The 13,104-nt window shown below is 42.2% G+C and overlaps 1 protein-coding gene across 2 annotated transcripts in view; it reads left to right on the top strand.

The window, feature by feature from the left end:
• Nucleotides 1–13,104, top strand: part of CLIP2 (CAP-Gly domain containing linker protein 2) — a 211,569-nt gene that overhangs the window by 99,073 nt on the left and 99,392 nt on the right. For both annotated transcript variants that reach the window (XM_073615039.1, XM_073615038.1), the window contains exon 3: nt 8,588–9,126. In XM_073615039.1, coding sequence (XP_073471140.1) covers nt 8,588–9,126 — 539 coding nt within the window. The remainder of the gene's footprint in view (nt 1–8,587; nt 9,127–13,104) is intronic.

Below are 13,104 nucleotides of genomic sequence, written 5' to 3'. Positions count from 1 at the left end.
GAAGTGAAGCTGGAAAAAAGACAAAAATCCTGATCTGCAAATGTACACCAAGTCAGTGAAATATAATACAATACAACGTTTTGGTCAACATAATATTCAGGAAACTAACATATGTAAAATAGAGTTCAGCAAAGGCATTCTGCTTATTTTCCTGGAGCTCACTTTTGGCAATGTTGGATGCCTGTGCCCCCCTCTGCACACAGGAGTTCCATTTCCTGACCCCTACTTCACTACTGTTTCCTATAGTAATGTAGAGGTCCTCAGATGGAATCACAGGGTGCAGCAAAGGATTAGGCATTCAACACACCTGTGAGTAGTTCTGATGTGGAGGTCTCCTGGATAGGGTGACAACGCAGTGTTGACTACTGTCCATGATGCTTTTTTATTTGCACTATTGACTACAAGTTTAAGTTTTTGTGTCCTTACCCCCTTCTTCTAAAGTCCAAGCATTACAAATACACCAAGTATTTTGGCTATACCTTAGTTTATCAGTCCAATTTTTGGTAGATGCTGAAGATTCAAACCTCCCTGGCAGCAGACCGAAGTCTAATTCCGCTTACACACGGGCGGACTTAGCAGACAAGCATTTGAATGAACACAAGCAGCACAGATCTGTTAGGGGACTGCCCTGCAAGCTCATTTGACCATACTAGAGATAGTTGGTCAGATAAATATGGTTAGTGTAAATCCAGGTGGGGCACAAAAAAGTACTGTGAAGTGGAGCACTTTTTCATGTCCATAAGGAGCATTGGCAGTTTACTATATCACAGGAGGTCAATAGAAGCACTGTCACTTTAACTGAATTTGTATTTTGAAGACTGGGACTTTTCATTATATTGAAGCTGTATTTTGAAGAGTGGGACTTTTCATTGTTTACAAAGTAATTTATTAATGTATTATATTTTATGTAAGATTTATTTGAATTGCAAATAGAGAGTTTTGTGACATGCTCAGTTTATTTAAAGGTTCATTGAATATTTGTGTTTCATTACACAGCAAGGTTGACACGTTTCAGCCCTTTACTGGGCCTTAGTTGTAACAACTAAGGCCCAGTAAAGGGTTGAAACGCATTAACCTTGCTGTGTAACGGATTCCCCTTTTGTCTTATTGGAATATTAATAAAGATTCTTTGGATTTTACTTGATATTGCATCGTGTTGCTGGACTTTCATCTTTCTACATAATTGGACAGTATGTAACGTAGTAGTCCTGGCACAGCCAATTCTCTTTATCCTACTATATGTATCTTTTATTGAGATCACATCGTTTCAATTTGAAGAACCTTAGATGTTTACAGAGGGACAGGTGTGTCACGACGTCTTGCTCATGCTTCCTTGCACCAGGCATTTCCACAATCTTACCTCTTACATGGTTACCATATGGCTATTTCACATTCCTAGTAATGTTTATGGAGCAAAGGGAATGATCAATGTCTTGTCTTAATGCAAGATATACAAACATATTGGACAATCTTGAAGTATAAAAACATTCCTAGATAGCATTTTCTTTTAATTTCAGTATTCCATCGTTTTTCTCTGTTACATGTTCCTACCCACCGAATAAAATGTGTCTTTCAAGGAAACCTTTTATATTCCATATATTTGAATGAATTTCTTTTAGTTCCCATGGCAACACTGCCACTAAAGCTGCTGGTAGCCTAGTACAATTTGTAAAACGTTTCTCTGTCTCTCATAGATTTCAAAGGTGTTCTCTTATATGATGAAACTCATAGTATGAACATATGATCTCATTGCAGATCAGTCTTAAAGGAAATATATGATCAACAACCATTTTTGTGCTAGAAAGCAGCTAGCATGGCCGGTCTGGTAACAGCGTGTCCCAAACTCTGCTTTCTGTCACAGTAAAAAGAGAACAAAGGCTCCTTCAAAGCCTTTCAGACCTGGTACGCCTCTCGAGAAAAACAGCTGCCTTCAATTTTTTTTTTCTTTTAGTAAGTAAGTTTTGTTGTGAAGAAAAAAATCAAAGCTGTTAAGGCTGAATTATGGAAGTCAAGATACTAAATATAGAAATCAATTACCAGTTAAAGATTTTAGATGTTTTATATTTTAACCATTTTAAAATTGTGCTCACTTGAGAAACCTGTAACATAATAAATACCAAAAGTACTACAAATAAATATATATAGTACTGTGTAAAAGTTTTAGACAGGTGTGAAAAAAATGCTGTAAATTAGGAATGCTTTCAAAAATATATATTTTAATTGTTCATCTTTATCAATTTACAAAATGCAAAGTGAGTGAACACAATCAAAATCAAATCAATATTTGGCGTGACTACCCTTTGACTTCAAACCAGCATCAATTGTTACACTTGCACACTTTGTACAAAGTTAGGCATTTTGTAGGATTAGATTCAGGACTATGATTAACCAATTATATCATGCAGGTGCTAATGATCATCAACTTCATATGTAGGTTGAAATGCTGTCATTAAAGGAAACAGTTGTGTGGGAGGCTTAAAACTGGGTGAGGAACAGCCAAACTCTGCTACTAAGGCGAGGTTGTGGAAGATAGTTTCATGTCACAGGTCATACACCATGGCAAAACTGAGCACAGCAACAAGACATCAGCAAGGTCTCTTCCAGGTAAAGATTTAAAAGCAGACTGGAGTTTCAAGATGTGCTCTTCAAGCTCTTTTAAAGAAGCGCAAAGAAACAGGCAATGTTGAGAACCGTAGATGCAGTGGTCAGCTAAGGAAACTTATTGCAGTAGATGAAAGACACATCATGCTTACTTCCCTTTGACTTTGGAAGATGTCTAGCATCAGCACAGAACTGGGGGGGGGGGGGGGGACCAGTGGGATCCATCCAAAGCTCTGAAAAGTCTCTAGGTTCTAGGACCCAGAACTTTTTAAAATCTAAGAAAACAAAAAGTTTGTTTTCTCCATAACAGACAGAATTCTGGGACCCCTCAAAATGTGTAGATAAGAAACCTAGGTGATGACATATATATCACTTGCAACCCTGCCAGCTAGTGTCATCTAGACAAGGAAATGTGCTATAAACATTAAATACTGAGTGTGCTTATGGAACGGGATACACAGAGTAGCACAGCAGATACTTTTTTTTCCTTCGGAGTCGGACACTGACTCTGAAAGAGAGACACTGAGTAGTCTGAGGGGAATTGGACAGAGGGACTATGTGTGTACATTTCATCTTGATCTATAGAGCTTTTTGTCTGCTTCTCAGCCAGTAAACATACTGTATATATATTTTCAAGGGGATGCAGTTATACCAGGATCATGGCTGCAGCTTTGGCCATGATCCTTGTTCTATTATTTACAGCCGGCAACCACCCAAAACTCTCCCACCGCCTTCAGGTCGGCTGCTTAAAGAGGTGATGGAAGAACATCTGTCCCCCCATCTCTTCTTTGACTGATGAAGCCCGAAGCGATGAGGATTTTGTCACTTCTGGTTTCATTGCTGTATTTTCCTGGTTGGTATGCCAGGGAAACAGCTGATCAAACAGATCTCTGTTTGACTGGCTGTCTTGAAAGACAGGGGAGGGAACAGGGTTCTAATAGAGCCCTGATCTCTCCATAAAGTGTACCTGTCACTGCCCAAAGCTATCACAAGGAATGTTGTTCACGCTTTGTGATAGCAAAAAGTAGAATGAAAAAAAAAATTAAATAAAAAAAAAATGTAAAAAATGTTTAAAGCACCCCTGTTCCCCCATGCCCATACACAAATGCAAACATGCATATAGGTCTGGCACGCATATGTAAACAGCGATTGCTCCACACATGTGAAGTTATGAACATCAGAGTGAGAGCAATAGTTCTAGTGCCAAAGCTCACATTTAACTCTAAACCGATAACATCAATTATGGCTAGTTGTAGGTACTGTAGTTTGTCGCCATTTCACAGGCATGCACAAATTTAAAACTTGACATGTTTCGTATCTATTTACTCGACAAAACATCATCTTTTTTTTTCAAAAAAGTTTTATTGGTAATAGAGTGGAACATACACGTATGTTGTGATACAGAAACATGTAGTACGGAATATGATGTCTAACATAACATTTCAAACAGCTGCAATTTTAAAACATTAAACAACTTGATGTGAGAGGGAGATGTATAGGGTAAGGATTAGCTCAAGTGCATCAGGAACTACTTAGCGTCTAGGCGTCTCAAGTTTTAAGAAAAAAGGCATTGGGGGAAAGTATCTAGGGGATTCACTTAAACCCGTATTCGGGTCATGTGGATTTATGTCTGTGTGTGTTTAAAAGGCTTAGGGGGTGAGTCACCAGTTGTATGTAAGTGGTCAGTGAGAGGGGCGTAATTTTGTTCAGCTGGGTTGGGGTGTCCTGTTAGGAGCTTGTCTAATGTAGGTAGTACTTATCTCGGTGAGGTAGCAGGTTTCTGTATGATGGTGAGTATTACTAGGTTCCTCAAGTAAGGGGAGCGGGGTAGGAGGTGGGTGTTAGGGGTGGGAAAGGGGGAGAGGGTGGGAGGGGGGATTAAGAAGGGAGAGGAGTAGGAAAGGGAAGGCTAGTGGGTGTAGCAGCGGTTTTAGAGGGGGTGGGTATGCATCTCTCTCTCCCTCCATTTGGGGTAGTAGGTAGGTTGTTGGCTCTTTGGAATTCTGACTGTTAGTGTGGAGAAGGTCTGGGAGTAAGCGTATTTGACGTTTATGTCCAGTTGTGAGGTTAATCGTAGGGCGTACTGGAATGAGTTGGTGCCGTTGGGCTGTCTGCAGTGATGTGGTTTCGGTATTCTTCTGTTGTTTGGAAGTGGGTCCAACAGGCTCATTTAGTTGAGAATTTGGAGGGTATGTCATGTACGATGCTGATGAAGCGCTCCATTTCAGCTACTTTGGTGATTCTGGCTAACCATTCTTTAATTGATGGGGTTTGTGTAGAACCCCAGTGGACAGGAATGCATTGTTTTGCGGCGTTTAGCATGTACATTGCTAGGGACTTAAAGTAGTTCCTGTGTGATAGTGTGGAATGGTGTAGGAGAAATTGTGCTGGGGAAAAATCTAGTTGGTATGCAGTTATTTTCGTGATGAGTTGGTGTACCTCAGTCCAGTAGGTTTGGATGGCAGGACAGCTCCACCATAAATGCAGGAGAGATCCCTTTTCAAGATGGCATCTCCAACATGTATCCGGGAGGTCCAGGTGGAATTTGTGGATAGGGGTTGGGGTGCGGTACCATCGGGCTTGAATTTTGTATCCGTTCTCTTATGTATGGTCAGATAAATTCGTTCCCAATCTTACGGAGAAAAAGATCTGGAAAGGTCGCCTTCCCAGGATGAGCAGGCTCGCCCTGTGTTAGAAGGGATATTTGAAAATAGGAGGGAGTGCATTGTGGAGATTAAATGGCGCTGGGGTGATTGCGTCGAGCAAAGGGTTTCAAAGGGTGTGAGGGGTCTGGGGACTTTGAACTTCCTCGCTAGCGTGTGGGTGTAGTGTGAGAGCAAGGTGAAAGTCCAGGGGGGGGTAGAGGGGTTCTCCCCCTTAGATGGGAGGTTTTCCCATGTTAGGGGTTTGCCTTGTGCAAAAAGTGGTGTGCTAGTATCTTGCTGTGCGGCCAGGTGTCTTTTAGATAGTTGCTGTGCATCCCGGGGGAGGAAGTCCGGGTTGAGGTGTAATGAGGTGAGTGGGCCTGGAGTTGAGGATAGAGGAGTATATTTGCAAGTTTCATAGAAACATCTAAGAGTTTGGCAAATTAATGGGTGGGTGCGGGTTTTCGGTTGCAACGTGTTTCGGGAGTAACCAGGGAAATGAGTGCAGGGGGGGGATGATGTGAAGGAGGCTTCGAGTTCGACCCAGTCTTTGATTTCGTCGTGGATGTTCCAATCCAGGATTCTGGTCAAGTGGCTGGCCCTGTAGTAATTTCTTAGGTCTGGCAGGCCTATCCCTCCTTTATTCTTAGGTAGAGAGAGGTGGGAGTAGCTGATTCTCGGTCTCCAGTTGGCCCAGAGGAATCTGGTACACAGGCTCTTGTAGGTCCGGAAGAAGGCTAGGAGGATGTGGGTCGGGGCTGCTTGTAAGATATATAGGAGGCGGGGCAGTGCATTCATTTTTAGGATGGCTGCTCTGCCAAACCCGGAAAAGGTGGGTTTGTTCCACCACTTGAGATCACTAGTAAGACTGTGTAGAATTGGTAGATAATTCTTGAGATAGAAGTGTTTGAGAGACCTGGGGAGTTGGATGCCAAGATATGTTATAGCGTCTTCCTTCCATTTGAAAGGGAAATTGTTTTGGCAATGGGTGACGATTTGGTTCGGGAGAGATATGTTCAGGGCGTGGGACTTGAAGTAATTGATCTTGAGGTTGGAAATTAATCTAAATTGCTGGAATTCTGAGAGGAGGTTTGGGAGTGATATATGTGGTTCTGTGAGGAAGAGAAGGATGTCATCTGCAAAAGCAGCAAGTTTGTATTCTTTGAGGGAAGTATGAACACCTCTAATATCTGGGGCTAAGGCTATGTAGGACTGGTTCTAGGGCAAGTATGAATAATAAGGGCGAGAGGGAGCAGCCCTGCCTCATTCCGTTGTGGATGGAGAAGGCGTCATCTTTTATATTTTACCAAAAAATTGGGTATTATATTGTGTTTGTGTGCACTAAAATTCATTGTGGTTGGTTTACTAAAACTGGAGAGTGCAAAACCTGCAGCAGCTGTGCATGGTAATCAAAGTAAATAAACCCCTTTGCTTATTTTTTCCTGAACATTTGTGTAAGATAAATGGCTGTGCAAATATTGTGCAATATAAAAAATTGCAACAACTACAGAATTTTTTCTCCAGGGCCTTTGCTTTAAAAAAATATACAGTGTTTGGGGGTTCTAAGTAAATTTCTAGCAAGATAAAAATGCTGATTTTAACATGTGTGTGAAAAATGTCAAAATTACCCTGGACAGAAAGTGATTAAGGCTTGGTTCACGCTTAAACCAGCTACAGATCGCACATGTGCATCCCTGTTCTCAGTTACAGGGATGAATCAGGGCTTAATCTCTGTCTGAATTCGACCCTGAAATGGAGCCAAAGACGCACAGCATTTCTGTGCAGTGTGCTCCGCAGCCGCCCCGGAGATATAAAGAGCCGGTCACATTCTCCTGCTATGCGAATTGGATGCAGGGAAACCCGCATCCAATTCGCATAGGTGTGAACCCAGCCTTATAGAGGTTCTATGAAGACAAAAAAAACACAGAAAAAGTAGCTGATACCTCCACCTACTGTACATGTGACAATATAAAATATGCTCTAATAGGCTTCAAAATAGGGTGGGCTCGGGGCGCAGAGAGTGCGCCCTGATCCCACCCAATTGTGTGATGATAGCGAATTCATTTTCGCTATTTTCACACTAACCTTCCTCCCCACCAATCAGGAGGCAGGGCGTCAGACCTGTTTCCTGATTGTCCAAAGTGCCAGGCCACCCTATTGGATGCCTGGCACTTAGGAAGAGGAGCAAACTCAGCTGAGGAGACACGCGCTGGAGCGGAGGTCGCCGCTGCTCTGGTGCACTCACTGCACTGAGAAGACCTGCTGCCTGGGGGTAAGTGCCAGGGGGGTCTTCCAGAGCCGCGCGGGGTGGGTTGGTGGTGCTGTCAGAGCCGTGAGCTCCCCCGACGGGGGGGGGTGTCGGTGGGCACAAGTGGCTGCATATACCGGGCACAAGTGGCTGCATATACTGGGCACAAGTGGCTGCATTTGATGGGCACAAGTGGCTGCATTTGATGGGCACAAGTGGCTGCATATGATGGGCACAAGTGGCTGCATTTGATGGGCACAAGTGGCTGCATTTGATGGGCACAAGTGGCTGCATTTGATGAGCACAAGTGACTGCAGTTGATGGGAACAATTGGCTGCATTTGATGGGCACAAGTGGCTGCATATGATGGGCACAAGTGGCTGCATATGATGGGCACAAGTGGCTGCATTTGTCGGGCACAAGTAGCTGCATTTGATGGGCACAAGTGGCTGCATATGATAGGCACAGTGGCTGCATATGATGGACACATGTGGCTGCATATGATGGGCACACGTGGCTGCATATGATGGGCACAATGGCTGCATATGATGGGCACAGTGTCTGCATATGATGGGCACAGTGGCTGCATTTGATGGGTACAATGGCTGCATTTGATGGGCACAGTGAGGCTGCAATTGATGGGCACAGTGAGGCTGCAATTGATGGGGGGGACTTCAGTATTTTTCAGTTTGTTTGCCCCCCCAAAAAAATTTTGAGTACCAGCCGCCACTGCCCTAAGGCCCCTTTCACATGGAGCGGACTCCACCAGGAGTCCGCCTGCTCAGAGGAGAATCTGTCCACTGATCCCCACTGAGCAGGTGGATGGTTTGTCTGCTGTCCTCTATAGGCGGTCGGATGTAAATGGCTGCCTGTCTGTTTACACCCAGAGGCCACCCAATCTGATCCGCTAGACGGATAGGGAACAGATCCCCATCTGTTTTTTTTTTAGAGAACAGGATCGGATGCTGGCAGGATCTATGGCAGAATAGGTGATTGGATCATTTTGGTGCCCAATATGGAATGGGTAATTATAATTAAAAAAAAAATATCAGGTAAATTTAGAATACTAAATGTTGACCTTGTGTCTTTACAGGCTCCCCTCTTCACAAACAGGGTTCTACTTCATCTGTTGGTGCAGAAAAGACTGGATCAAAAATCACTGAAGTGGGCGACGAGTTCCTAGGAGATTATGTGGTTGGTGAACGTGTGTGGGTCAATGGAGTTAAGCCTGGAGTAGTACAGTATTTAGGAGAAACCCAGTTTGCCCCAGGCCAGTGGGCAGGTGTGGTTCTTGATGACCCAGTAGGAAAGAATGATGGATCTGTAGGTGGAGTGCGCTACTTTGAATGTCAAGCACTGCAAGGGATATTTACAAGACCATCAAAATTGACTCGCCAGCTTGTGGCAGACGGTACAGGAAGTGATTCACATTCAGTGGAATCATTGACAACGCAAAATTTGTCTTTGCATTCTGGAACTGCCACACCACCCTTAACCACTCGAATTGTGCCACTACGAGAAAGTGTGTTAAACAGCACTATCAAAACAGGAAATGAGTCTGGATCCAACCTTTCCGACAGTGGGTCAGTGAAAAAGGGGGACAAGGATCTACGGCTTGGCGACCGCGTGCTGGTGAGTCTGTCAAACAGTTTCCTTGGAAGATTGATAATCTACACCTGTATATATGCCTTTGATTTTTGATGAACATTATTTACTGTGGTATTATTTCTTTGATTCTTCCAGTCATCCAAAGTTTTCTTTTTTTAACAGCTTTATGGAAATTGCATGTGAGTTCCATAATGAAGCCTGCAAGGTATAAAGGAAGACACTAAGGTTGATTTACTAAGGTAGTAAGTGTCCACTGAGCTGAATGAATGAATGAATGAGATGAAGCTGTGATCACCTAAATTCTTCAATCATGTACTAGCAAAAATATTTTTTTTCTTTGCACATGATTGGATATTTAAATTAGACACAGTCTCAACTTATTTTCTATCATTCTCTTTGCTGAGTGAACAACAATTACTCATTTATTAAATGCTCCCGTGGCTGTTCTACCTGTTCAGTGGTAGACAAATGTATTATGGAAGCCATCTTTTGGGTCATTTTAATTTTAGATTTTGTTTAAAAAAAAGTTTTGTCTGTTTTTATCTATCTATCTATCTATCTATCTATCTATCTATCTATCTATCTATCTATCTATCTATCTATCTATCTATCTATCTATCTATCTATCTATCTATCTATCTATCTATCTATCTATCTATCTTTCTATCTATCTATTCAACCTTTATGTTAAACGTGGACAATAAATATATGACAACGACTTGACAAAAAGAGCTATTCACATCAATATGGTTTGGCCATAGAAGTAAACATGTGGGTATGACTGGTTACTAATTGCTCCACGTTGTCTTAGGACCATTAAGTGTCTGAGCATGTTCTGCATAGGATTGGACCAGTACTATGTTACTGTAGCACACTGGCTTCTGGAATGCAGTTTTGTGTAGGGCATTTGTGCTGCTTATATCTTGTGACAATACCTTCTGTGAAAGACATTCATGAAAGGTACGCTATCATAACTCCCTTCCATAATTACAGTGTACTGCTAGTAAACATTGAAACATACCTCCCAACTTTTTGAGATGGGAACGAGGGACACCTATTAGCAGAACTAAGTGGGCATAGGCCACCCCCCCCCCCCTGCCACGCCCCTTTAAAGGAGAATTATACAAAAAAAAAACATTAGTTAAACCCACAAGAGCTTTTTTTTTTACAACTATTATTCCTTTATACTGGCTTTTGATATTTACAAATGCAGCAATTTAGAAATTGGATGAAAGCTTTAGCACTGAGAAACACTTTTTGAAAGATAAATAGTGCATTTTATATATAACTATATAGATCAGACCAAAATGAGGGACAAATGGGGGAAGAGGGACAGAGGGACATAAATAGTTCTAAATCAGGGATAGTCCCTTGAAATCAGGAACAGTTGGGAGCTATGATTGAAATATGCTTTCACCATATAAATACATGACCTGTATATTTTCTTTGTTGGAATTATCATTTAAAGTACAGAGATTACAAAGGAATATTAAACATGCATGAATATGTACACTGTCCATGTTCTTTTGTACTGTGTAAGTTAAAAAATAAAGTATGGGGGCAGCCATTGCTAGCCACCCTCAGAAAATGATAGTTACCGGGTATTGTCTGACTTCAAGGAAACCTGCACTGAGAGAAATGTAGAGGCTGCCACTGTTGACATTCTTCTGAAAATGCAAGTTATTTGGCTTTTCCGGGCCCATGTACTTTGAGACATTCACTTGAACAAGCATGCACATGAGGAAAGTCAGAATAAAGAAGGAATTCCTCCTATGTTTTCTTGGTCTAAAACACTGGCTTGAAAAGCACAGTAGCTATTGGATCAGCATCACAATGGAATACAGCAGTGGCCATCTTAATTAACTAAGGGTTTTCATTCTAAGGGGTTGATTTACTAAAGGCAAATAGACTCTGCAAGTGCAATTGCTCCAGAGCTTAGTAAATGAGGTGAAGCTTCTCTTTGCAAAGAATACCCAATCACATGCAAGGAAAATTTAAAAAACAGCATTTTTGCTTGCACATGATTGGATGATGGAAGTCAGCAGAACTTTTGCTTATTTACTAAGCTCTTGAGCAATTGCACTTGCAGAGTGCAACTGCACTTTGCAAAGTGCATGGTCTATTTGCCTTTAGTAAATCAACCCCTAAGTCTGCTTTCCAGACTTAAAATGACCATGCAGTAAATGATAGCTAATTAAACTCTTTCTGTATATATTTTTTAAGGCCAGAGACTCAGAAACTGTTGAAGTCAAAGCAGCTACATCACAGATAGTCACCTAGCATTTTCAGTAGGAGAGGTCAGTAGTGGTAGGCTACTCTTAAAGTGGCTGTAAAGGCAGGTTTTTTGTTGTAATTCATTCTATGCATTAAGATAAAAAAAAAACCTTCTGTGTGCAGCAGCCCCCCTCAGCCCCCCTAATACTTACCTGAGGCCCATCTAGATCCAGCGATGTTGTCTAGGACTCCCCACCTCATTGGCTGAAACAGCAGTGCAGCGCCATTGGCTCCCGCTGCTGTCAGTCAAAGTCAGTGAGCCAATGAGGAGAGAAATGGGGCGGGGCCGGGCCACAGCTCCGTGTTTGAATGGAAACACAGAGCAGTGGCTCGGCTCGGGTGCCCCCATAGCAAGTTGCTTGCTGTGGGAGTACTCAACAGGAGGCAGAGGCACCAAAAAGGGACTCAAGAAGAGGAGGATCCAGGCTGCTCTCTGCAAATCTACTGCAAAAAGCAGGTAAGTATAACATATTTGTTATTTTTAATGAAAAAAGTGAGCCTTTAGTATCACTTTAACTTGACATGTTGGTATAGATTTACTTCTGCTGACATGTTTTGCAGTGTGGGGAAATGTTGTTTACAACATCAGTGTTTTATGAAGCTTAAGTAGGGTACACACTATAAGAAAATGGGAAGAAAAATTCTATACGGGGCACGATCATTTGATTTTCATATAGTGTGTACACAACTTTCAACATTTGATTTAGACTTTCCAAACAATAATTGATATTAGACTCATTGACAGAAATACCAATAAAGCCTATGGCCAACATTATACAATTTTCTTATTCAATTTCCTTTAGATTTACCTTCAACTATGTAGTACAAGGCCTGCCTGATTGCATATAAATGGAAAGTGTTTAGGTTTGTCCTCATATTATATGGTTTTGGTAAATCTAAAGGAAAGTTGTACAAGAAAACTGTACAATGTATGGCGAGCCATAGCCCCCCCCCCCCCCCCCCAATTTTTTTGTAGGTTTGAATAGAGTTAGGAACAATGAAAATGATGAAAATGTTTATTTCTGTTTGTGAGCACAATGGGCAGATTTTCATTCACTTCTTGTGAATGTGACATTGGTACAAGTCCTGTGTTTTAGGCCTGAGCTTAAGTCTAAGCAGTGTTACTACAAGAAGTATTTTACTAGTGGACCTACCAATACTGTATCTTTCAGAATTACCTAATTACATTATGTTTTATTTCCACCTAGCAGTCCCGTCCCTGGGTAGTTACATTACGCCTTACAGTTATGTATGAGGGAGAGCAATGGTTGACAACCTAGACCAGTGATGGCAAACCTTTTTGAGCCTGAGTGCCCAAACTGGAACACAAAACTAACTTATTTATTTAAAAGTGCCAACATCCGTCTCCATGCAGCACATCTCCATGCAGCACATCGCCATTCAGCACATCTCCATGCAGCATATCTCCATGCAGAACATCTCCATGCAGCCCATTGCCATGAAGAACATCTTCATGCAGAACATCTCCATGCAGCACATCTCCATGCAGCACATTGCCATGCAGAACATCTCCATGCAGCACACTGCCATGCAGAACATCTCCATGCAGCCCATTGCCATGAAGAACATCTCCATGAAGAACATCTCCATGCAGAACATCTCCATGCAGCCCATTGCCATACAGAACGGCACACATCTGCTCCCCTCTCTGCAGCTCACCACCCCCTCCCCACTCTGCTGTGGGATAGTAGTGGTGCCACAAGTAAT

This window comes from Aquarana catesbeiana, linkage group LG02 (assembly GCF_042186555.1).
Source record: "Aquarana catesbeiana isolate 2022-GZ linkage group LG02, ASM4218655v1, whole genome shotgun sequence".
NCBI lineage: Eukaryota > Metazoa > Chordata > Amphibia > Anura > Ranidae > Aquarana > Aquarana catesbeiana.
This window is presented reverse-complemented; position numbering and strand designations above follow the sequence as displayed.